The following is a 25,324-nucleotide window of genomic DNA, read 5'->3' as shown; positions in this document are numbered from 1 at the left end:
GTTACATGCTCAGCTTCATTCTCAGATAAGATTAGCGACAGATTATTTTTCTTTGTAATCTCTCTACACAGGTTTATGATACTAGAGGTCGTATAAAAACAGTTCAAGGTTATGGTTCCAGAAGTGGTTCTCAGTAGTTCTGCTATTTGAACTCAATGTTCTGATGAGTGTTTCAAGGTACAGAAATTATAACCTGCCTAAGTACATGGTGGAGCAACATTTTGTGTTGAATAAATGAGCAGATGAACCAAAACAAGGCTTGTAGATTTACACAAAGGTTTATTCAGACATCAGGTGATCTTCACATGCTGTGTCCATGTTAACATGACAGGAGCCTTTAAACCCCAAAACGGTCCAAAAAAAGGGTAAACACTGTCATTACAGACGTGCTGAGAATCACACCGCTCAAAAAAAACGACTCGCTCACTTTTCTATTTCATAAAGCGTCCTTTAGAAGTGCCTCTGTAAAGTGTGACCTGGAGGTGCTGCGATGCCGAGATGCATCTCTTTTTATTGGGACATCTGGGCCTCCATGGCCTGTGCCGTCCACTCCGGTGCTGCCTGACTGATCTTCTCCAGCAGGTTGTTCACCTGGAAGCAGAGCGACTGGATCTGTTTGTCCCAGGTGGGCAGCGGCTCTCGAGCTGACAGGAGAGAAATCACAGCGCTCTGTAACTCCTGAAGCTTCAGAGATACTGAGGTTAGAGAAGATCAGACTTACTCTCAAAGTGGACGATGCTGTCTATCTGATCGATGAAGCCATTCATACGACCCTCTGTGATCATCTGGGAGGCGATCTTCTCTGCCTGAGCACAAATGCAATGAGTTTAATTAACAGAGTTTACTTCCCATTACACTGTTAATAAAAACAGGTCAAGTATTTTACTTTTAGCCACTGAACATCTGATCACAAAAAGCTTTTTGGTTTGAATGACTCCATTGAGTTAAATGACTCATTAGGGCTACACGACTCTTTTTGGGGGTATATGGCTATTTTACGGCAACTTTTTTTGGCTATATGAGTTGTTTGGGGCTACGAGACTCTGTTTGGGGCTATATTACTCTTTTTTTTGGGCTATGCGACTTTTTTGGGGGGCTGTATGACTCTTTTTTTGGGCTATATGACTCTTTTCTGGGGTTATATGATGCTTTTGGGGCTATGCCACTCTTGACTCTCTGAATGGAAAGAAAAAACAAAATGAATGCATGTCACATATTGCACAACTTTTTTTTTTCATGTGTTTAGGTTTCATTTGTTTTAATTTTCAACCTAAAAGCAAAAACAATGTTTACTAAAAGCATTATTCCGTGTAATGAGTTAACAACTTCCAACAGGCACCCCGAGACCAATCGTTCTTAACACAGAGTGAATGTCGAGTGCACCTCGGTCAGATAATCCAAAATTGTCGGGTGTTTTCTGTAGCTGAATCTTATCAGGCATTCACTGATCGATCAATAACGTAAATAGACGTTCAGGAGTTCGGTAAATCTGTCATGAAGAGCCGAGATGAGCTTCAGTCAGTCCTACCTTTGCAGGGGGGATCTCCAGAAGTGCACCTAGCTCCTCAAACGTGATGTTGTTGTATAGTTTACTGGCAGAGAGAAGGTTGTGTTCAATAACAGCTCGATCCAGGATACTCGAACCTGAAGTGAATATACAAGACACTAAAAAGTCACAATAAACGCATCACGTTCCACACTCACGATTCTCTATCATCACTCTGAATCTCAGTCACTGCTGGGACTATACTGAGATACTGTTATCACCTTGATGCAGATTCATTTCCTGTAACAGCATGTCCCCTACTGGTTATTTCTCATATATTTTCCCAACAATTATTCTTTTTTATTTTTATATTATATATATATCCTTATAGTTACATTTATAAACAGCAAATTATTACTGTAAAATTAATCATATCAAAACATATTTCCCTAAACTTTTAGGGAATGTGAATCCTTTCTGGCTAGATATGACTCTTCTCGGGTTATACATGACTCTTTTCTGGCTATGTAAATCCCTTCTGGTTATACACCCCTCTTTTCTGGTCGTGCGCGACTCTTTTCTGGTCGTGCGCGACTCTTTCTTAATTCACTACGTATCCCAGTGTGCATGCAGCACTTTATTGTGAGTTCAGGTTTTTTTGATGAACACTGTTCATGATTAATTTACTCAGTTCTGTTCTCTCTTCACTCACCATCTGCAGTGGTGGCTTTCTGATGGGGCATCAGCATAGCAGCGAACTCCTGCAGCTGGTTACCCCGGATGATCCGATCCAGATACATCTTCTCGAGAATGCCGTACGCCGCCAGCTGCTGACATCGCTCGTCCTTAAACAGCGTAGCCAACATCCGGGACCGCTGCTGCCCTGAGGACCGATCGGAGCCAGAGTCAGCCTACAGAGAGCCATCAGATCCGATACGCATTCTACGTCCTGAATATGTCAGGAGACGTCTCACCTGCCGAGGCCAGAATCGTGCAGTGCAGAGCGTGCTTTAGGGCCTCCAGGCGCTCGGTCTCGTGCACTATGGATTTGTAAGAAAGCTCGTTGTAGCGCTGGGCTGCTTCTATAAACTTCCTCCTGTAGTCCAACACTCTGGCATAGCACACCTTTAAAAAAAAAAAAAAAAATATTTACAGCATGACAATATTTATAATTACCAAACCTCCCACTCACAATATTTAGAGTAAAGACAGTTAGTGACCAGCGACATCTGCAAACGAAGTTCATGATTAAAGTTCTACAGATTTGTCAGTAATTATATGAAGAAATGTTTCTGTCTGGTTTCAGATCACGGACGTCACATACGTACAGCTCATGCCTACACGGGGAGCAGAATTTTTCAAAACAGCACTTCGTTATCAGATCTTTAACTATAACAGTGGAGGAAATAAGTATTGAACGTGTCAAAAAAATATATTTCCTATGAGGCTATTCACATGAAACTTTCACCAGACATCAGTGTTAACTCAAGAAATCTGGAAATATAAAGAATTCACAACATTACAGTCCATAAATAAAGTTATGTGTAATAAAGAGGAATGACACGGGGGAAAAGTATTGAACACGCTAACTGAAATGTATTTAATACTTAGTGGAAAACCGTTCAGGTGTGATTTTGGCCTGTTCTTTTAAACATTGTCGTTGTCCTGCTGGAAGCTCCACCACGTCTCATCATCATCCTGGTGGATGGCAGCAGACTCTTCTCAAGAATCCATTCATCGTTCCTTCGATTATATGAAGTGTTCTAGTACCATGTGATGAAAAACATCCCACACCATGATGCTTCACCTCCACACTTCACTGTTGGTGTAGTGTTTTTAGGGTGATGAGCAGCGCCATTTCTTCTCCAAACATGGTGTGTAGTATGACAGCCAGAAAGTTTAATGTTGCTCTCGTCTGACCAGACTACTCTCTCCCAGTGTTTCATAGGCTCGTCCAAATGAGTTGTAGCAAACTTTACACGAGCATCGACATGCCTTTTCTTTAGTAATGGAGTCTTGCGTGTGAGCGTGAGCAGTGGAGAGCATTGCCTATTGTTTTCTCTGTGACGATGGCACCTGCTGCCTCCAAGTGTTTCTGGAGCGCTTTCCGAGTGCTCCCTGGCTCTTGTGCTACTCTTCTGACTATTCTTCTGACTCCCTGGTCAGAAATCTTGTGAGGAGCTCCTGTGCGTGGCCGGTTGATGATGGAGTGATGTTGCTTCCACTTGTGGATAACGGACCCAATGGTGCTTACTGGAGGATTCAGATGTTTTGAAATACGTCTGTGTCCGATTCCATCGATAAGTTTCACAACAATAAGGTTGAGAAGGTCTTGGGAGAGCTCTTTGCTTTTACCCATCATGAGATGGTTCTTGTTTGACACCTTGGTAACGAAAAGCCTTTTTATAGACCATCACTTTACTAACCCCGCTGATATTAATTTACACAGATAGGGGGTGTAATTACTTATGGATTTCAGCTGGTTCCTTGCCTTGGAGAACTGCTTTTTCTTAGCGTGTTCAATACTTTTTCCCCCCCGTGTCATTCCACTTTATTACACATGACTTTATTTATGGACTTTAATGTTGTGAATTCTTTTTATTTGTGGATTTCTTGAGTTAATACTGATGTCTGGTGAAAATTTCATGTGAATAACCTCATTGGAAATATATACTGTAAAAAAAAATTAAATAAAATGTTGACACGTTCAATATTTATTTCCCCCACTGTGAGTGTCTCTGCGCGTGTGTGTGTGTATATATATATATAATTTTTTAATGTACCATGATAATAAAAAAGATACTAAAATATACAAGAAGCGGGTGTAGTTTGTGCACCTTGTAGTGGATCTGCAGCTGCTCGTTTGTGGACTCGTTCTGCAGTAAGGAGGCACGGTTGATGTAGGCCTCGGCTTGAACCGGATCATCGTCCTCCAGGTAGAGCCGAGCGATCTTCAGGTACGTGTCTAACTTGTAGTCGACGTTGTACTGTCTGAGCAGAGAGACACAGAGAGAGAGAGAGAGAGAGAGAGAGAGAGAGAGAGATAGATATTGTGCTGGATCATATTACGCAAGACGAAAACAGGACTTAGCAACACATCTGGTGTAAATATGCTTTATAAATAAGACTTACTTCTGTCCCGTCTCGAGCGGAATGCCCACTAAAACCTGCGCAGCGTTCCTCCAGTCCTCTTCTTTCTCATATATAGTGGCTAAATGCTGTCGGATCGACGCCACCTGCAGGAGCGCACATCATTTAATATTACATACAGAGTCCCAGGTTTAAATTAAAACGTTATCGTCTCTATAGTAACAGCTCATTCACAGTACAGCAGACGCTCCACTGATAATAAACAGACTAAAAAACATGGACAAGAGAAAGTTTTCTGTAACATTTTTGGAAGGAGTCTCCAGTGTCAGTCTCCAGAGGTAAAGCTGTAACTAAGTTTTTTCCTACATCTTCAGGACAGAGGAGTTTATGCTTTGAACTTTCTTGGTTTCTGTGATTTTTATCTTACACTAGGTGAAGAGAGAGAATAGAGAGAGGCCAGGTGAGACGGAACAACTGTTCACAGCTGCTATAACGTAAGCGACAACAGGAACTAACTTGATGTGTAGTTCTTTCAGAAATAAAAAAACAAACAAACAAACAAAAAAAACCTTGAGGTGTCAACATTACCTCTACTTCATCAAAGCGATCTTCAAGCGAACCGGAATCTCAAATGGGTTCTTATTCACTACACGTGCTCACTACATAGGGTGTGACAAAAACAACCCAGAGGAAGCTCTGTACAAGATAAATACCTCTGAAACTCACCTGCTCTTCAAAGGAGATGACTCGGGGTTGAATCTTCTCGAGGGTGAAGTGGTAGACGGATTTCGCCGTGCCGTCGGGTAAATTCGGGAGGTGTGTGCAGAAGTCAGTCAGGAGCTGCCGGGATATGACCAGACTCACGTTCTCATTGACCACTGCACAGGAAAGAGAGGAAAAACAACCATCTTTCTTTCTCAAGATTCAATAACACAACAAGCATTTAGTCTCACAGATACAGAGCGTTACTGTATCTAGTGTACGTTAAGATCTTAACAGTGAACGAATTAAAATAAAAACCGTCTGTCTTTAATCGCTCACCGTAAACACTCTGAAATCGTTTCTTTATCTCTTTATCTCTGCGTAAGGAGTGAGAGAGCTGTTTTCCTGTTTCACGCTGACTCTTAACTTGACCTTTTCATGCCTTAAACAAAACTTTAACAGCATGAATACGTTACTGTTTATTAGCGCATGTCAGAATCGGGTGCAAACTTTTAAGCACGGTAATAAAGAGACTGACAGACACAGTACTGTAATATTTAGGAGTTGTACATTATTAAATAAACATGACATTTTGTTTTGTAGATAAACAATAAAACGTGCCCTCCCAACACGTTGAAGGCGTGCAGGGGGGTAAACTTTTTCACACCACTATAATGTTATCTCAGCGGCGTTTGAGAACTTACTGGCTTCCACGAACGCTTTCAGCGCCTCGAGTTGTTCCGTATCTGTTAACTGAAGAGCTTTCTCCAGAATCTGACGATACCTGCAACGCAAAACACAAAAACAAAAGAAGTCATATTTAATTTAAATTCCACGTGAAACGACGTGTTTACACGACAGCCAATAGCGGTCGAGATACTCCACCAACTCACACAAACTCCGCCCACTCCCACACAAATATAGGCTGCGTTCATGCCATGTTGGAATTACCATCATTACTAGATAACATCCCGGACGCTCTATTCGGAGCTGTTCGCTTCCTCCGACTCGGAATTAAAGGAAGTATTACTGCCGCCACATTCAGCGCTTCTGAATGACGTTGCAGCGGCTAAGTGGTACAAGTCCAAGCGCTCAGAACATTCCTAGTTTACAAATTGTAATTACGAGTTCTACGAGGACGTGAACACTTTTTACACGTCGGAATCTCGCGAATACAACACGGCGTGAACGCAGATAAACTCCACGCGTTTACTCTCCGTTGGAAAAGGTAAGCGTGTGAAGACGCTCCGCGAAAACACGAACCATGTTTACCGCTACGAGCTGCTAGTGTAGCGCAAGACACGCCCACAGGGGCGGGGCATACCCCTTCTAGAGAGAGTTTAATTGGACAAATACAAGACTAGTACAGGATGAGTCATGACAAATGTTTAATGCTTTTTTATTTTAAATTTTCAGAAGTGAAATTAATGATTTGTTGCATATTGGTGCTATAACACATCAGCTCTGAGACACTCAGATGTCGCATCATACAGCTGTTATAAACTGAACCATACCAAACATTAGCTAGATAATTATACATTTAGCATAACTGTGCTACTGCACTATTCTAGCTACAAAAGACCTGCAGACTCATCCTGCTAACAGCGAGATGCAGACATTAGAAAAAACAAACAGATGTATTAAATACTCTCTAAACATGTCTGTGAGCTCTTTATCAGCTAGTAACAGAGAGCTAACAGCTAAGCTAACCGGCAAACTGTAGCTAATACAGCAGCTTAGCCAGGGCTCTAGCATTACCTTTCTTTTGCACCACGGTCGTCAAATATTAACAACATTACCTCAAAATCTGACAGATTAATGAGTAAAAACAATAAATATTTCAACACAATGCATACTTTCCAACGAGATCTTTGTGAGAACCAGTGGAGTTCATAAGCTGCGCGAGCTCCTGCCGTACACCAGACGCCATTTTCCTCCCAGTACACAGAGAACACAGAGAGTCGCGCGCTCGACTAAAGTCGGTCTGACGGTCGATATTCGCGGATATGCGGAGATTAAGGGACCGTCTCTAAAGTTACATACGACATGGTTATACACGATTCTAACTTCAATAGCAATGAAGGGAATGACTTACAGTCATATAACCAACTGTGAAGTGTTCATCTAGGTGTCAGGTACGATGCACACCTGTTAGATTTGTGATATTTATCAAAATAAACTATTAAATCATATTTAAATTAGACATGAATTTCACTGCAGAATGGGGTCATACACACAATATACCATAATTTAAAGCTCAATAGAATTTGAAGGGAATGACGTACAGACACACAACCAACTGTGAAGTGTTCATCTAGGTGTCAGGTATGACGCACACCTTTTAGATTTTTGATATTTAACCCTATTCAACCATTCAATCCAGTACGGGTCATGCGTTTGTGAAGGTTTTTTTTTTTGGTTCGTGCATTGTAGGGTTAAATATCAAAAAATCTAAAAGGTGTTGAAAAAGTTCAAGAGATCTGTTTACAGTTTATGTATCAAACACTTCTTTGAATTAAAGTTGTGTATTTGTAAAAATAAGAAGTGAGCGTGACTGTTAGAGGCTCCAGAAGAACCGTGGCTGGTTCTGCGAGATGTTTTTTTTTTTTGTAAGTAGAAACATTTAATTTAATTCTTTTTGAAGGCATCTTTGCTCTACAGATTTTTTTTTTTTTTGCACAGTACTGTATATAACAACAGTACTGTTTTAATAATGTTGTAATATTCTACCTATAAAAAAGTATCTTTGGTTTAATACATATTGTGATATAGTGTCCTTTCTAAATGTATTAATATTATTTACTGCTAATACTAAAAGTATTATCAAACAAATTGAACTCAATATCAGCATATTTTTGAAATTGCTTTTTGTGTTTATTTTAATATTGTTTAAGATTTTTATTTTTCTATTTTATAACTAGATATATAAGTGTCAGCAGACAAATTAAACTCATTTTCTACATATTTTCATATTTTGTATCCAGTTTAAACGTATTAATATTATCCACCGTGTTTTAGCCTACATCTTATAGCTATGAGATGTAGAAAAATAAAGTATTATCAGACAAATTAAACTCATTTTATAAGCTAGTTTCTTTTATGTGTCCTGTTTGACATACTTTATTATATTTTACTTCATACACCGATATATAGATATAGATATACAACAATATACAGTATAAACACACAAACAAAAGTGGATTTTCAATTCAACAAATTTTCTGTATATTTGTTAAATCTTTTTATTTGTCCTTTTTTCGTGTATTTGTATTTTTTTTCTGTCTCATATCTATAAGATGTATTAAAAACTAAAGTATTATCAGACAAATTCATCTAATTTTCTACACAGTTCCATCTTTTATGCGTGCTTTTTAAATATCATTTATTATTTTGTTACTGAATTATTTTTTCACTTGTTATTTTTTTTCTCCCTGTATCTACGCGGATGAAGGCGTCAACGGAAGCAGCTCGGAAAACAAGTTATTTCCCAATTCGCTCCAATGGAATCATCTAGTGCACTTCAAAGGCCGCGAAAGTCGCTTCATTATGCGTAACATAGTGCGCCTATGTAGTGAGTGCGGTGCTGTTTAGGATACAGCCGTCGTGTGTCGTCTCCTGTGAAGGCGGGGCCATATTATGGGCTGTTAGAGGTGAAATGGCGCTCGGCGCGGTATTTTAAACAATCCTATTCGTTTCCGAAGCGAACTGTGGAAAATGTCGCTACACCGAGTCGGACTTATCCGTGTATGAATGAAGCAAAAAGAGCGGCCATATCCCCAGAAATCGGCTGTGACAGAGATTTCGGCAAAGTGTAAGCATTGCGGTGTCCTCCTCTCTCTCTGTCTCTCTCTCTCTCTCTGTGTGTGTGTGTTGTTCAGTGCGAGGCAATATGATATTAGCATGCTAGTGCTAAAGCGGCTAGCGGGTTGAGCTAACAGCTGATGGCTAATCAGAGTCACTAGCTGAAGTGGGGGTTATTTATTTTAAGGAAATTTCCTGACACAAACAGTCAGAAGGATAATAATGAAAGTTGTTGTTGTATCACACCGAGTCGGTTCGATGTGATGTGATGATTTAATCGACTGTGTACGTGTAGCTCAGTTCGCTAGCTAGCGAAGATTTCTGATTAGCCGCTGATGCTAACTTGGGGAAGTTTGACAGTCTGGCTAATGACAGCAGCGGTGTTTATCAGAATTCTCTTTACTCTGCTTATCAAGTTTTATGTTTATTTGTTAATCCTAATAAGTGTGTATTTTTTATGTCGGGGGGGAAATCAGCGTGTAGTTGTGTTTATATTTAACTCCAGCATTATTAGGTTTGTATTTATTTTTGTTCGCTGTGTAGGTTAAAAGCTTATTAGCGGGGATAAAGTGATAATATTGTGCTTTAAAAAAAAACAATTTTAGTCCTACAACAGCGGTAGACATTGACCAGTTACTGTGATATAATTGTTGTGGATTCAGGATCATTCTTGTTGTTAAGGTTAATGATTGTCACACACTCGCTTAGGGAGCATTTATGGTGTGTAAATATCAGTGATCTTAAAATTTCTTCTTCTTTAAATCCATTCCTGTTTATTTCCCAACAATTAGGAGGATGAATATATAAAGGTGTAGCCTATATAAAACAACAATAATAAAAAATAATAAAGTAGTTTAACTCTGCAGACTGAAACGCACGAGTCGTGCACAAGTTTCTGTTTTGTTCAGAAGCGTATTTTTATATAAATGAGATGTCTAATCTCCCGCTATGCGAATATTTCCGATGGATTTCTTTTTTCGTTGAGATGAGGGTTGTTTTGGGACGGAAGCCTCCCAGTGTGTGCTCGGTGCTGGTGTTTCTCTGCTTCATTCCTGCACAGGATGTGATGACGAGGTGAAAATGGCGGATCTTTCGAAATCCAACCCCGGGCCTGAAATAGAAAGTAGACGCGCAGCGCCCGACTCTGTTTTCGGGATTGTTTACTGCTCTTTACAGTTTACTTACCAGCATTTACACGTATATTTCCCTCACTCGAACACTGTAGAACCTCAGAATGGAGGAGAAGTGTATATAAAGTGTGTTATATTCCCTGGATGAAGGCGTGAAGTGAAGTCGGGTTTGCGCTCCGAGGCCTGAAAGTGCGACGCGGCGGGTTTGCGTTATTTACTCACTTTATCTTCTGATGTATAATCCCTTTTTAATACAATAACAAACACTAAACACTGCGACATGCGTGGGTTTGTTGTGTGTGTGTTTAGTCTTTATTTATCCTGAACTTCATCTCATTTGAGCTATTCTGCTCCTTTTTATTCCTTTTATTACATTTCTACCCGCTTTCTATTGTAGCACGTTATATTATTAATGTTAACTTAATAAAACAATGCACATTACAATCACTAATCACTTGGCTGTCCATTACTAGTGTCATATCTTTACTTTTAATAAATGTTCCTCTAAAGAGCTTGATTTAAAAGAAAGAAAAAAAAAACAGTTTCTTATATATTTGTGTTATTTAAAATATTTATACTTAAAAGCTGTTTAATGTGTGATTTAAACTGTGTAGTGGAGTTTAAAAATTATTCACACGGTTAAAACACAGTATAGGTGTTGAAATATCACATAATCCAATGTGTGTGGTTCGAGATTAAAAGGAACCCTGAATCACTGGATCCTTCTCAGAAATGGTTCTTCACAGCAATGCCATGAGGAACCATGTTCTCACCCTTTAGTTAGTGCTTTAAGGAACCAAAGTAAAGTTCATGAGACCTTTTTCAGTCCCACAAACAACCTTATAGGGTTCACTTTAAGCTGGCAAGGGAGGATGGCTTGAAGAACCAAATCACTGCTCTGAAGAACATGTAATAAAGCGTAAAGGACTTCTTTAATCTCCACAGAAACGCATAACTCAACTCAAGAACCCTATACAATGAAAAATGGTTTGTGACACGAAGAGGGTTCTTTGCAGAACCTATGGTGCTGTAAAGAACCATTAAAGAACCTTTTTTGAAAAACTGATTGACACGGGCGTATTCAGTGGGTTTGTTGGTTATTTATGATGACATCATCACCGTGAACATCTCGGGCGATTCAGCGTCTCGGGTGTATTGATCACGCAGCTTCAATACAGTTCTGTCCAGCGCCGTAACGTTAGTCTTTAACGTTGTGTCTGACAGGTGAATGTCATGAGATATACGCTTCCTTACGTACGGCGTACACTTGTCTGTGTTTCAGTGACGGAGTGTGTGTGAAAGCATGGACGTGGTGTCTCCTGACCTGAACAGCATCCTCCCGGATGAGATCATGGACACCGAGGCCATGGCCATGGAGGAGGACCCGCCTGCCGAGACCCCGGCTCAGTCGTCCCACTCGGCCCCCGAGCCGGCTCAGGTTCCTATGGAAACAGAGGTGCCTGAAATCGTCAGCTTGTGCCCCGCTACCACGCCGATGCAGAAGACGGAAGCTCTGACCACCTTGACTGCGACAGACTCCACGCTGTGCGTCAGCACCGGGACTCAGCTCGTCGTCACCTCTTCTTCCTCTACCGGCCCCAAGATGGCCACCGGTCCCTCCGCTGTGACCACCACGCAGCCCAACAGTCCTGTAGTGGGTCAGAGCATCGCCAAACTCTCGTCCCCGTTCACGCCGACCAGCCCGGCCAACCACCAGCTCATCATCAACAAAGTGGCTGCGGACGGCAAGTCTCCTGGTACCACACTGCTCAAACAGGAAGGGCAGAAACTCCTGGTCACGGGTCTGAGTAAAATGGGGCAGCCGATTGTCCTGGCGCTGCCGAACACATGGAGCAAACCGGCCACGTCTCAGGGCACGGGTGTCGACATGAAGCCTCAGCCCACGCAGTTCAAAGTGGTATCAGCGGGGACCAAGCCTGTGATTGGAGTACAGGCTGTGAGCTCAGCCAGTCAGCTGCTGGGATCCTCCTCCCCTCTACAGGCCCAGCAACTCAAAACTGTACAGGTGTGTGTGTGTGTGTGTGTGTGTGTGTAAAATACTCAGTAACTAGCTATGTTTCCATCCAAGGAATTGGGGGGGGGATTGGTGCATTGATACATTTATCAACGTTTAATGTTTAGCTGATTGAAGCACAAATGATCAATAAAATTTGTTGACAATCTTTTTTCGTTTAACTTTAGCACATAAATTGTGTACTAAAAATGTTGCGAAAAATAGTTTGAAAATGCAAAAAAAAAGTGTCGTGACAATATATCCACCTGTTGTGGGAAGAATAGTGGTGTGTGTGTGTGTGTGTGTGTGTGCCGTAAAACTGTGCACAAGATATGCCAAGGAACTACGCTATGCAGAGTCTCTGGCCTCTGTTACATCCGGCAGCCTGATATAACACCACATTCATTTTTCGTTTTTTTAAACCGTCCGTACAGGATTCCGTGGAGGTTTTTTTTTTTGTGTGATTGTCGCGACCAAAAATGCTCGATTTCCTCAACAATTCTGCGTCTTTTTTCACAATTTGCGATGCAACTTGCGCTTTTTTGAAAAAAAAAGTATTTTTTTTTTTTTTTTACAGAAAACTGCTTGAATTAGCATGCAGAATTATTTTGTGCGATTGCGGTTTCGCCCTTTCACAGTGATGAAAGCTTCGATGAGGTAAACAAACAGATAAAACAAATAATGCACATAAAAATAATTCTAACATATAAACCAAAAACAGATGCAGCGCTGCAATGGTGGCCCTGCGTACAACTCTCAAAACGGCCACAAGATGGCGCCATTTATCGGAGGATCCGCTATTACAAAACCAATATCCCACTATGTAAAAACGCATAAACGTTGGGAAAAATATCTGTAAAACCGATTATCGGTCGATCTCTAAAGATTTGAGGACATAAAGGTAGAAGAATTGCGATACACACAAAATAATGTATGGAAATGGTTTCACTTTGTCGATAACAGAAAATTGCAAAAAGTGGATGGAAACGTGGCTACTGTTATCACCAGCTTTTTCATAAAATGACTCTTTACAAAATGGCTCCTTTTTTTTTTTTTTTTTTTTTTAAAGCGAAATGACTCTTGTATTGCTTGATGTAGTAAAGTACTGAGTGATTGGGTCGTGTGATGAAGCGGAGTTACTGTCACCACCCAGAAGTTTTCCTACAACAGCACATCCCCAAGTGTTTTATTCCTCTTATACCACAGCAGGTTACCAACAATAATTTTGTTTTTATTTTAGAATGATGCATCATACTGTTTATCCCGTCATAGTTGTGGAATATCTGTGAAATAAGTTAATTCCTGATATCACTCACAGCTATAAATCCCTCTGTGTCCATATTATTTTACGTTAAAAGTATTAAATGTGTTGGATTTATTATGTCCCATCCCCCCCTGCTTTTGACAGATAACGAAAAAGACGCCGGTCTCCACAGCAGGGCCCATGATCACCAAGCTGATCATCACCAAAGCCCTGAACAACAAGGGCCTGACGAGCCAAGCCACAGTCACTCCTATGGTCACAGGTGAGTTACCTGATTCACCTGAAGCTTGAGCACGAACCTTCCCGACTGCAGTGATGATCCAGGAAGTTCTAAGTAATTCATCCGTTTTGGAAAATGAACAAGAACGGTTTAAAACACTAAGTCGTGTAGTAACGTCATTCTGCACGAAGGGATTTGGAAACACACAGTGATCGATTCCCTTCCCGCAGCCGAGTTCTCACTGCTAGAGTTCACTCTGAAGCGGACCGAGACCACTTCGCTCAGACGCTCTCGGACCCGAGCGTGATCGCGGTGTTCTTTCAGTGAGGTGTTCCTGTACTTTTTCCCTTTTCCACAGGACGGGTTCTGACCCAGAGTACTCCAGTGACCCCTCCACGGACCATCACCATCGGAGAGACCATCAGCACGACGCCACAGAGTCTCTCCTCCAGCAGCAGCAGCAAAATGGCCATTTCTCCTCTTAAATCTCCCAACAAGGTGCGTCTCTCCACGCACATTGACACCGTCTTTAAAGGAGAACTCCACTCTGAAGCACAGTAAATACATTTATAGTGAAATATTCGGGATGTGTTTAGCTCAGGTGCTAATTTGTCGGTTGGCGATACGTTTTTGTTCTTCATGTGAGAAGTTAGTGGGTGTGTGTCGCAACATTCACAGCACAAACGTAAGAGGCTCGGTTAGTCAGCGCTGTATGAGATGACGAGCGTGACGGTGCTGACGGCGTTATAGCATGAAAGTTGAAGCTTTGGAAGCTGATCGGTTTGAGCAGATTGTACAGATGAGATTTTATTAATCATCCTGTAATAAAATTCTTTCATTTCCTCCTCAAACTCTGCTGCTGTATTTGCTCCGTTTTGTTCTCTTTGTGAACCTCGTGGTGTAGGTCACCGTGGCCGCTCAGCCTCCTAACTCTCCGCAGAAACCCGTGGCCGTGCCTCTGAACGTGGCGCTGGGTCAGCAGATCCTCACCATGCAGCAGACACCTTGTACTTCACCAGCTAAAGCAGGAAGCAGTCAGTCCACTGCCCAGGTATCTCTCTCTCTCTCTCTCTCTCACACACACCTCACATAAACCTGTCCTCAGCAGTAAACTACTGTTTAATGTTTCTCTGATAAACTGTCAAATGAAATGAATATTTAGTGTAGATTCTTGGTGTGTCCGGTCTTGTTTTGCTCATTTCAGTCACACAGGAACTTCAGTAATGAGCGTGTTAGTATTTTACTATAAACAGTCAGCTCAGGCTTCTGTAATTTGCTGCGCCGTATTTATCATCAACGTTAATTAGCTTTATTCTTTGACCAGGCGAATATTTACGTTGTGTGTGAGCTGCTCCTGATGTGTGAGTGACCTGGTCCAAGGTAAATCAATCAGTCTGTATTTATTAAGAGGATGTTATTACGTAATGGGAGGACTTTCATCAAAATATTGTGGCCGAGTGAAAATAGGAAAAACTGGAATCATTGCAGGGGGAAAAAGTTCTGGTCAGAAGCTCAACGCTACTGGATTCACATCCTTGTTCGACCAATCACAGCGAGTCTGTGGGTTCTTATATCGGCTTAAATTCCTTCATCTAAAAATAAGGCTTTAGTTAAGGCTTTTGAAATGTCTTAAATTCACGTCTCAAACGTGTTAAATATGCAGCTGCCGGGGGAGGGGTTCTAATACAGCTGCCGGGGTGCGGGGGGGGTTCTAATACAGCTGCCGAGCGAGTTTCTAATACAGCTGCTGAGGGAGGGGGTTTCTAATACAGTTGCCGAGGGAGGGGTTCTAATACAGTTGCCGGGGGGGAATTCTAATACAGCTGCCGAGGGAGGGGTTCTAATACAGTTGCCGGGGGGGGTTTCTAATACAGCTGCCGAGGGAGGGGTTCTAATACAGCTGCTGAGGGAGGGGGTTTCTAATACAGCTGCCGAGGGAGGGGTTCTAATACAGTTGCCGAGGGGGGGGCGGGGTTTCTAATACAGTTGCCGAGGGAGGGGTTCTAATACAGTTGCCGAGGGGGGGGCGGGGTTTCTAATACAGCTGCCGAAGGAGGGGTTCTAATACAGCTGCCGAAGGAGGGGTTCTAATACAGCTGCCGAGGGGGGGCGGGGTTTCTAATACAGCTGCCGAGGGAGTGATGGTAAATTCCACATCTTCTTCTCTTCTGACTGCCGTAATCCATCTCTCTGTAGTTTTTTTCCTCTCTTGGAAAGTCATGGGAAGGAAATACCGGATTTATTTCTTTCAGTGTTTGAGTAAATGTTAACGCAGAAAGGATATTTGTTCTGGTCTCCCATCTACCTGTACAGGTGTTTTACCCTGCTGTAGTTTATTAAACCCAGAAACAGACGTATCTGCACAGACACTGAATCCATTATATCTGATGTATCTTGTAACATGACTGAAGTGACATGCAGGGCTTAAAAAATTCGTTTGGATGGAAATGTCTTGAATATGGTATTAAAAAGTATCAAATTTGAAGTTCTGATACCTGCAGATATGATGATCAGCATCTAGTCATATCCATAATCCCTTTCTCTTGAAATTCCAGATCTTCTCATACGCTCGTGAAGTATACATCAGATGTTTTTAATGTTTCTGTGTGAAACTTGACATGAACAGTGTGTGTGGTGTCTGTATTTTCCTCGCTCCTCACACAGACAGTGAAACCGGTGCAAGCTGTGACAGTGGGCGGAGTCAACACACCTCAGTTTAAGACCATCATCCCCTTGGCCACACCTCCCAACGTTCAGCAGATCCAGGTACCCGGCAGCCGCTTCCATTACGTGCGCCTGGTCACGGCCACCACCGGGAACGCGGTCCAGACGGTCAACACCAGCACGACCTCCAACCCCACCACCATCCAGCCTGGTATGAACGTGTGCGCATATACACACGCACGCACACATACACTGTCGGACAAAGTGGTATGCAGATGATTCTTATTTAAAATAACGCTTGACGTTGGTTTATTGTTTTATCATCAAGCAAAGCCCATGGTGATGAACACGGCTGCAGTGAGGATGTCCGTTCCCATCGTTCCGGCTCAGACCGTCAAGCAGGTAACATCGCTGTTCTCACAATTCTGGATATATTACGAGCACAAGCAGTAGAAGAGATGCGTTTGGCTTCTCGTGTGTCTCAGAAAAAGGTCGTATTAGCCCTCATCCTTCCTGTTTTGTACGGGAGAGCAGGCTGGTTGGTGGGAACTGGGCAAGAGTAGGGAGACAATCAGGGGAGAAGCCAAAACAGAGTGGAATTTCATGTTTTCACAAGTACTCTGTGTGTGTGTGTGTGTGTGTGTGTGTGTGTGTGGTGCTCCATTTCCTTCTCAGGTGGTGCCGAAGCCGATGACCTCAGCAGCTCAGGTGATGAGCAGCAGCCAGACGCAGCAGAGGCTCATCATGCCAGCCGCTCCTCTCCCTCAGATCCAGCCCAACCTAACCAACCTGCCCCCGGGCACCGTGCTCGCTCCGGCTCCGGGCTCGGGGAACATGGGCTACGCCGTGCTGCCAGCCCAGTACGTCACGCAGGTGAGTGTCAGTGTCTGTAAGGTGCACCTGGTTATACAGGTGAGGAGACTGACCTGTGGCTCATGTAGTCTCACTGACTTTAACTTGTGTTGTAGCTCCAGCAGTCGACGTTTGTGACTTTGGCGAGCAGCTCAGGTTTCTCCACCCCCAGCTCCATCCAGAGCCAGGCCAGGCTTCCTCTGAATGGGTAACACACACACACACACACACACACACACACACACACACACACACACACATACACACACACACACACAAAAAAAAAAGTCAACAGAACTGAGTTAGAGATACAGATTTGTATATTAAACTATTACTTCACAACATAAACTTTAAAGAATAATAAGATTGCATTATTCATTTAATTCTTAAAATGTTTTCCGGATATATATTTTATGTAATGAGCACATTGTGTGCACTATATATAAAGTTTTTAATGTTAATGTAAAGTTTAAGGTTTTTAATATTAAAGCCATGCCTAAGAACATGAGAGAGAGTTTAAGAATAAGAATAAGAATTTCTTATATCATTTAATAAGAAATAAGAATTTATCCTTCTTTTTTGGATCTTGGGGTTTGGGTCTCTCAGTTTTACATGTTTTTTTTCTCCTTTATGAACAGAATTTCTTAACTGCATGAGTGTAACACATTGTGGATCTGTTGTAGTAATCATGCAGAGGTTTGCTTTCATTCTGGTATCTAAAATAGATTATATAGAATACCACATTTTCTGTGTGTGTGTGTGTGTGTGTGTGTGTGTGTGTGTCTCTCTCTCTCTCTCTCTCTTTCTCTCTCTCTCTCTCTCTCTCTCTCTCTCTCTCTCTCTCTCTCTCTCTCTGTCTCTCTGTGTGTCTCTCTCTCTCTCTCTCTCTCTGTGTCTCTCTGTGTGTCTCTGTCTCTCTCTCTCTCTCTCTGTGTGTGTCTCTGTCTCTCTCTCTCTCTCTCTCTCTGTGTGTGTCTCTGTCTCTCTGTCTGTCTGTGTGTCTCTCTCTCTGTCTGTCTCTCGCAACAAGTTCACAATAATGGGAAAAAGAATCGGTTCTAATAAGGTTTTTGGTGTTTTGCAGTTTATCTCCATCAGAGACGACGTCCAGACCGCGAAAGCCCTGCAACTGCACCAAGTCCCAGTGCCTCAAACTGTACGTGTGCGCCTGCACTGCTCTCTCACTCTTTCTGAAATATATCAGTTCATACAGTTTACTAATAAAATGTCATCTTTCAGATATTGTGACTGCTTTGCAAACGGAGAATTTTGTAACAACTGCAACTGTGTAAACTGCTTCAACAACCTGGACCATGAGGGCGATCGCCTTAAAGCCATTAAGGTATCGAGGATTATTTCTGTTCTTCATGCTGGCGATTGTTCTCCTGATTTAGTGTACAGTGTGTGTTTAAGAGCGGAGTGAACATCAGGGAAAGGTACGAGACACCAGACCTCCAGGACTGGAGCTGGGAAGCACCAGAAACACTTACGTCCTCATAAAGAACCGCTAACACCATTTGATGTGACGGTTTCAGGCGTGTCTGGACAGAAACCCGGTGGCCTTCAAGCCCAAGATCGGTAAAGGGAAGGAAGGAGAATCGGAGAGGAGACACAGTAAAGGCTGTAACTGTAAAAAGTCGGGGTGTTTAAAAAACTACTGCGAGTGCTATGAGGTGAGTTCGCTGTCTAACGAGTACAGTTTGTGTTTTATTAGTAGTATTTTTTAAATAAAGCATTTAACATGAACGTAAACTGTTAAGGATCCTGTGAATTCAGTGGTGAATGGGTGTCACGGTAAACCTTTCAGAGATTTCCTCAGTAGTTTTATAATTATTCAAAATGATTAGGTTTTGTTTGTTTCTTAGGATTTAAAAAAAATATATTTCTCTTTTTCCATGTTAAATAAATAAATAAAGAAATCATTTTAACATAGCGCTACTCTTATGCCATAAAACCTATGAGAGGAATCATCGACTCTGGTCTCGTCGTCAGTTATTCACTACTTCTTTCTGGAAAATCGTAGTTTTCTGTCACATTGTTTGTTGTTAGCTGTGTGTGTGTGTGTGTGTGTGTGTGTGTGTGTGTGTGTGTGTGTGTGCGCGCGCTCTGCGTTGGACAGCAGGATCACTTTTCCGTTATTTCAGTTGACTCGGCGAAGTGATATGGAACTGTAAAGCGGTCAAGACCTGAAACTGGAACTGCTTTAGCTGTGCATTTACTGAAAAATCACTGCACACCTCAGAACGCCTGTCAGCCAATCAGAGTCGAGAATTCAACAGCGCTGTGGAATAAAACCAACTTATTCAGAGAACACTTCATTATTACTACTTTACAAGCACTCTGAGCTAACACACACACACACAAAATGCTAAATACTGAAACAAGCCTATAGAATAAACTATAGAAATGGATTCAAATGAACAGTTTTAAAATAATGAAATAAAGTAAAATGAAACTAACACAGCAGTGGGGGTTTTCTTGAAACTGTAGCAATGAATTGTGATGTGATATTTTTGTCACATTTCTGTGTGTGTGTGTGTGTGTGTGTGTGTGTGTGTGTGTTCGTGTTCCCAGGCGAAGATCATGTGCTCGTCGATCTGTAAGTGTGTGGGCTGTAAGAACTTTGAGGAGAGTCCTGAGAGGAAGACTCTGATGCACTTGGCAGATGCGGCGGAGGTGCGAGTGCAGCAGCAGACTGCAGCTAAAACCAAACTGTCCTCTCAGATCTCAGACCTGCTGACCAGAACCGCTCCGGCCATCAGCAGCAGCGGGGGGAAGTACGACGCTCCGCTAAAATTACTGTCCTTAATTACCATGATCTCTCTTTTTCTTTTTCTCTCTCTCTGACTCTCTGTCTAACTCTCTGATTTTCTCTCTCTCGCCCAGGTTGCCGTACACGTTCGTAACGAAGGAGGTTGCCGAGGCGACGTGTGACTGTCTCCTGGAGCAGGCGAGGAAGGCAGAGCGTTGTAACCAGCCTCAGGCGATGGCAGAGAGACTGATCCTGGAGGAGTTTGGTCACTGTCTGCGCAGAATCATCAGCTCTGCTGCTAAAGCCAAGACGGACTGCTCCATCAACTGCTAGAACCTCCCGCTGTGGTTCTGGGATAGGCTCTAGTGGGGAACTGATCCTGGATCAGACTTCCTGTAACACACTCTGTCCTGTCAGCGGCATTCCCGTGACGGAGCTCGTGCTTTTATACAGAGTGAGACTGATATTAGCTGATCGTACACGAGCGTGGCCATGTGTGTGTGTGTGTGTGTGGGGTTGGGGGGGGGGGGCGGAGCTACAGTGGACACAGAGAGACAGACTTTATAAGATGAGAACTGCAAGGACTGCCAGCTTCATCTGCATCGCTCTGGTGTGTGTGTGTGTGTGTGTGTGTGCGCGTGTGCGCTTGTACAGGTCACTTGTGTCGAGGTGAATTGATTTTAGAGTTTTTATGCTTGTTAGTCTTCTCATTTAAACCCACTATCAGGTGCGGTTCAACCCCCCACCCCCCCCGTGTGTTTTTCCCAACAAGGCTTTCCTTCTGTGCCGTCGTTTCGCCGTCTGCTCTGGCTGTTTATTTACCGCTAATAACCTCAGCTCAATAATCATGACTTGTATACAGTACGTAGCCTTTACTGTAGCCTCTTCATAATGCATCAGTATTTATTTACTAATTCCAGAAATTCCCGAGAGTGGACGCGGAGCGGGAGTCTCGCGCTCGAGTCCGGTTTACACGACCGAGTTCCTGCTGAAGTGAAGGAAGGTTAAAGCATTATTACTAAACCCTGTTCATCTCTTTCACCTGTCTGTCTGGTTTCTTCTCTTCTTCAGTGTATTCCACTCCGCCCTCTCTCCACACCGAGCACTCGGCTTGTCCTGTTCATTTTGTTCTTATTTTCCCTGTCTGTGATTTCTCGTGTTAAACAATCACGATAAACAGCGTACAATCGGCAGCCTAAAAATATATACAGGAACACGCACCTTTCCCCTATTACAGGTTTCAGGTGAGTAGAAGAGAGAGGAGTAGTAGTAGTAGTAGTAGTAGTAGTAGTAGTAGTAGTAGTAACACCACCACTAGCTGTGCAGTCGGAACCTGCAGTGATGATGAAAACTCTGCTGAGAAGTGATTCTGCAGTATGTTCAGTAAACAGGAAATAAAACAGTAACATTTAGTGTAAAGGTGTAAATCACCTGATTTGTACACTCTCCCTCTATCGATCTGCTGCTCAGAGAGAGAGAGAGAGAGAGAGAGAGAGAGAGAGAGAGAGAGAGAGAGAGAGAGAGAGAGAGAGAGAGAGAGAGAGAGAGAGAGAGAGAGAGAGAGAGAGAGAGAGAGAGAGAGAGAGAGACATGGAGTATTCAATCCCGTTCCACTGATTATTCATTTGTACACTGTTTAGATTTGACGATTTAATAATTTAGGTCAAAATGCTGATTTTTTTCCCTCTTTCAGAAAGCACACGTGCCAGATTTCTGGCCGTAAAGTTTCAACAGCATCCTTCACAAGTACAGTAAATACAGTGCGGCACGGAGGTCTCAGACCCTTTTAGAAATGGTTTTTAGTACAAACTGTTCGAGATGTTTATTTTATGACATTTTATGTTTTTTTTTTAAAATATGAATATAAAAACATTTTATATTTCCAAACCTTACTTTTCCAACAAAAGATGTTTGTGATTTAAAGAAAGCAACGCATCACGTAACGGAGCACTTGTCAGACAAAATGAATGAAAGCTGCTGGTTTTACTGCGGAGGGGCCGCACTGTACCTTTAACCGTCCCACGCTGGACACGGACACGGTTCGGGCACGCTGGGGCCTGGAGACTCACCCAGTGATCAGAAACACACTCATATTTTTTCTATATATATATATATATATATATATATATATACACACACATACATACATACATACATACACACACACACACACACACACACACACACACTACTGGCCAAAAGTTTAGGGACACTCATTCTTTATTTTTCTTTGTTTCCCCTACTTTTTTTTTTAATAATAAAGGCTTCAAAACTGGAGTAACACAAACGGAACTACAGGAATTGTGCTGTGATAAAAAGTCTAATAATAAAAGAATTTAATATTTTATCATCTTCGAAGTAGACACGCATTTACTGAGAATTTACAGAAATGTTTTCTTGCCGATTTCTTGATTTCCCTGAGATGATGATAAACAGTGTTAAAGGTGTTCACACCGACGCTCACACCCATCTCCTGCTTTTCAGAATATTTCCCTCCGTTTTAAAAACAATATTTGTTTTGTAAATAAAATTTATTTTCTAATGAAAGAAACGAATACATCAGCATGATTATATTTTTATCTACAACACCGATTTCACACGTTTAATCTCACACCTTCGGATCAAAAGCTTTTTAAACATCACGAGAAACATTTCGCTCGAGTGTCCACAAACTTTTGAGTGGTAGCGTGTGTATGTCCACAACACCACAAGAACCAGCAGCTTCAGCGTGGACCAAAAACTACACCGTGTTCAGACACGTATATTAGATCATCTCTTCCAGAACTCCGTTACAAAATAATAGAGGCCAAAGACACGCCCAGTGGAAACGGCAGTCACACCCCGGCTACTGGGGAATATTCACAAGGTGTTTGTTTACAGAACACATCAGGTAATACACACGAACACAGCCGGGCGAGCATCCACAAATCCAAACTGAAGACTGCCTTCATCGCAGCAAAACACTGCAACACAAAAAGCCTGATGGAGCTTCTCCAGTATCCCAGCACACCACCATCACCTCTACCACCACCACTACCACCATCACCATCACCTCTACCACCACTTCGACCACCACCACCTCTACCACCATCACCACCACCATCACCTCTACCATCACCACTACTTCTACCTACACCACTACTACCTACACCACTACTACCACCACTTCGACCACCACCACTACTACCACCACCACTACTTCTACCTACACCACCACTTCTACCACCTCTACCACTGCTACTACATCATGGTAAGCAGCACAATTCAGGATCTCCCCGAGTACACAGTTCAGGAGTCTGAATGGGGGTAGGTGCATTGCAATGTCCCAAAGCTGTTACTGTATGCTGGAGGAAACGATCTGGGGTAGCAAAGGCAGACATTTCGGCTGCCCGTGGGGTGAGGGGTACCTGCCAATAACCTTTTACAAAGGTCCAGCTTGCTAGTAAACCTGGCTGCACTAACACAGTCTACACCATCTTCCGTTCTAGGAAAAGGGACCTCTGACAGGATGAGGTGCGGGCATGGTACTTCTTCATCTACCAGTTTTAAGTCTGCAATCAGGAGTTCTGATATAGAGATATAGATATATATATAAAAGTGTGGCTAAGTTTCTGTTTAACTTCCTATTATCCCACAAATCTAGTCTGGAGTGAAGATCCTGGAATGGACAACAAAACTGAACGGGGAACGGACTCCCAGTCATCCTGAGACCAAACAAACGAAAACCAACAGAGTCCTGAACAGCATCACGAGCAGCAAACAACAAAATGTGAACCTTCTCACGCCAGTGCTTCTCAGTTTCATCCAACACGAGCGCAGCATGTTCTTCAAATATCTGACGGAAACGCTCAAGGGAACCTCGTGTCTCTGAGTCACAGGCACTGGAGACCTGATGGTTAATTTGCAACTCTTGAACCACCTGAGAAAACAGCGGTGACATTAGAGCCAGGTCCTGCATGTCCAGAGCAGGGTCGGTCATGAGCAAAGTTTAAAACCTGGTTTCTGAGGGAACAAGGAACCACCACCTGGAATGCTTCTACTCAACCATCTGTGAAGGAGATCCAAGATTTCTTCATCAAAACATCACTCAATAAAAAGCAATCAGATGATTCACCAACTCGGACTTCTCCACTACAGACTGACAACCGTGTGCTACAGAGGGATCTGCTTTCCGCACACACACTCCCTGATTATTAACTTCCTCTCACTTCATTCTGAGAAGACAGAAGAACTTGTACCAGGCCCGCGTGGAGCTAGAAGTAATCTTTCTGATCTCACAGTAACTCTGGATGTTCTTTCTGTGTCATCATGTGCAGCAGTAAAAGACCTTGGAGTGATTATTGACTCCAGTCTATCATCTGACGCTCATGTAGATAATATTACTAGGATAGTCTTCTTTCATCTCAGAAATATTTCTAAGAGAAGAAACATATTGTCACTACATGATGCAGAAATACTAGTTCATGCTTTCGTCACCGCTGACTGAAAACACATTTGTTTACTCAAGCTTTTAGTGAATAGTGTTTTTCTTAGGTAAAGGAGCAGATCTAGAGGCTCACAGGTGCAGGGTGCTGTGGTGAACTGGGATGTTTGGATGCTGTCGCTCTGGGTCGTATTCGGGTGGAACATCAGGACCAGACTTAGACTTTGTCCAACGAAGTTTCTTCATGATGCAGTAAAAAGACTCAAATCCACCACATCACCCAACGTTTTGTGCAGGCGTTTGCGTAACACAGGCAGGGAACATAGAGATACAGAGCAGAACATCAGTACTGTTGATCCCAGGATCAGACACAACTTCAGGTTCAAAAATATAAATACGAGTTTAATACCAGCGATGATATTTCCCCGAATGAAGGAAACACCACTGAGTGGCTGAGCTGAAAAACAGTCACATTACAACCTCCTACTCTAAACACTGTTCCAGAGGGTGAGCTCAGCATGCTTCCTGTGCGTTCCCTGACCTTTTACACTGCAGCAACACACCACAAACCTTTAGACCATCTCCACACTCCCTAAACACAGGAACTAAACCAACATGGACACTACGATAAGAAGCAGGCTGGTTTACCGGTGAGGTCTGGACTGGAGACATCAGAGACTGCTGCAGAAGAAAGAACAGAACTTCACTGGAGGAGGAGTCCGGTCGAGCTTCTTCCCCTCAGCTTCCATCTCCTTCTCCCAGGCTGGTACTCTTAATTACAGCTCAGTTTCCAGCTCCAGGTCCTTCAGAGTGTCCTGCATCTACATCAGCCCCCCAATAACCTTCCAGCTGTGTAACAGCATCTGCAACACTAGGAAGGCGCCTCCTCCTGAACCATTAGTACAGGGATCTCTGATGATACATGA

General features: G+C 42.7%; 2 protein-coding genes across 4 annotated transcripts; one reads left to right on the top strand and one right to left on the bottom strand.

Annotated features, from left to right (window-relative positions):
• Positions 1 to 259: 259 nt before the first annotated feature.
• On the bottom strand, positions 260 to 11,672 carry cops4 (COP9 constitutive photomorphogenic homolog subunit 4 (Arabidopsis)). Of its 2 annotated transcripts, none has more exons than XM_047160752.2 (10): positions 11,534 to 11,672; positions 5,983 to 6,062; positions 5,303 to 5,454; positions 4,619 to 4,722; positions 4,324 to 4,477; positions 2,461 to 2,611; positions 2,199 to 2,369; positions 1,529 to 1,644; positions 722 to 806; positions 260 to 644 (listed from the first exon to the last, which is right to left on the bottom strand). In XM_047160752.2, exons 1-10 carry the CDS (start codon positions 11,581 to 11,583, stop codon positions 511 to 513), a joined length of 1,197 nt encoding a protein of 398 aa, XP_047016708.1. In that variant the 5' UTR covers positions 11,584 to 11,672; the 3' UTR covers positions 260 to 510. The 2 variants fall into 2 exon arrangements, with proteins under 2 accessions (XP_047016708.1, XP_017344134.1); XM_017488645.3 differs by lacking the exon at positions 11,534 to 11,672 and adding an exon at positions 7,135 to 7,213.
• lin54 (lin-54 DREAM MuvB core complex component) lies at positions 8,895 to 21,016 on the top strand. 2 transcript variants are annotated; one of them, XM_017488638.3, is made up of 14 exons: positions 8,895 to 9,089; positions 11,492 to 12,235; positions 13,632 to 13,749; positions 14,066 to 14,205; positions 14,612 to 14,758; positions 16,372 to 16,582; positions 16,700 to 16,773; positions 17,047 to 17,244; positions 17,340 to 17,431; positions 18,308 to 18,379; positions 18,463 to 18,565; positions 18,759 to 18,896; positions 19,798 to 20,000; positions 20,110 to 21,016. In XM_017488638.3, exons 2-14 carry the CDS (start codon positions 11,513 to 11,515, stop codon positions 20,306 to 20,308), a joined length of 2,418 nt encoding a protein of 805 aa, XP_017344127.1. In that variant the 5' UTR covers positions 8,895 to 9,089; positions 11,492 to 11,512; the 3' UTR covers positions 20,309 to 21,016. The 2 variants fall into 2 exon arrangements, with proteins under 2 accessions (XP_017344127.1, XP_017344128.1); XM_017488639.3 differs by lacking the exon at positions 8,895 to 9,089 and adding an exon at positions 9,192 to 10,412.
• Positions 21,017 to 25,324: the final 4,308 nt, after the last annotated feature.

Source organism: Ictalurus punctatus, chromosome 16 (assembly GCF_001660625.3).
Source record: "Ictalurus punctatus breed USDA103 chromosome 16, Coco_2.0, whole genome shotgun sequence".
Taxonomy (NCBI): domain Eukaryota; kingdom Metazoa; phylum Chordata; class Actinopteri; order Siluriformes; family Ictaluridae; genus Ictalurus; species Ictalurus punctatus.
This window is presented reverse-complemented; position numbering and strand designations above follow the sequence as displayed.

Coding starts and splice junctions, on each gene's coding strand:
- cops4 (XM_017488645.3), bottom strand. CDS start 7,208: ATGGCGTCTGGTGTACGGCAGGAGCTCGCGCAGCTTATGAACTCCACT. Junction 2,612..4,323: donor AGCTGCAGATCCACTACAAG/GTGCACAAACTA, acceptor TTTTTTTTAAAG/GTGTGCTATGCCAGAGTGTT. Junction 645..721: donor CAGCATCGTCCACTTTGAGA/GTAAGTCTGATC, acceptor CTCTCCTGTCAG/CTCGAGAGCCGCTGCCCACC.
- lin54 (XM_017488638.3), top strand. CDS start 11,513: ATGGACGTGGTGTCTCCTGACCTGAACAGCATCCTCCCGGATGAGATC. Junction 18,380..18,462: donor AAGTCCCAGTGCCTCAAACT/GTACGTGTGCGC, acceptor GTCATCTTTCAG/ATATTGTGACTGCTTTGCAA. Junction 18,897..19,797: donor ACTACTGCGAGTGCTATGAG/GTGAGTTCGCTG, acceptor TCGTGTTCCCAG/GCGAAGATCATGTGCTCGTC.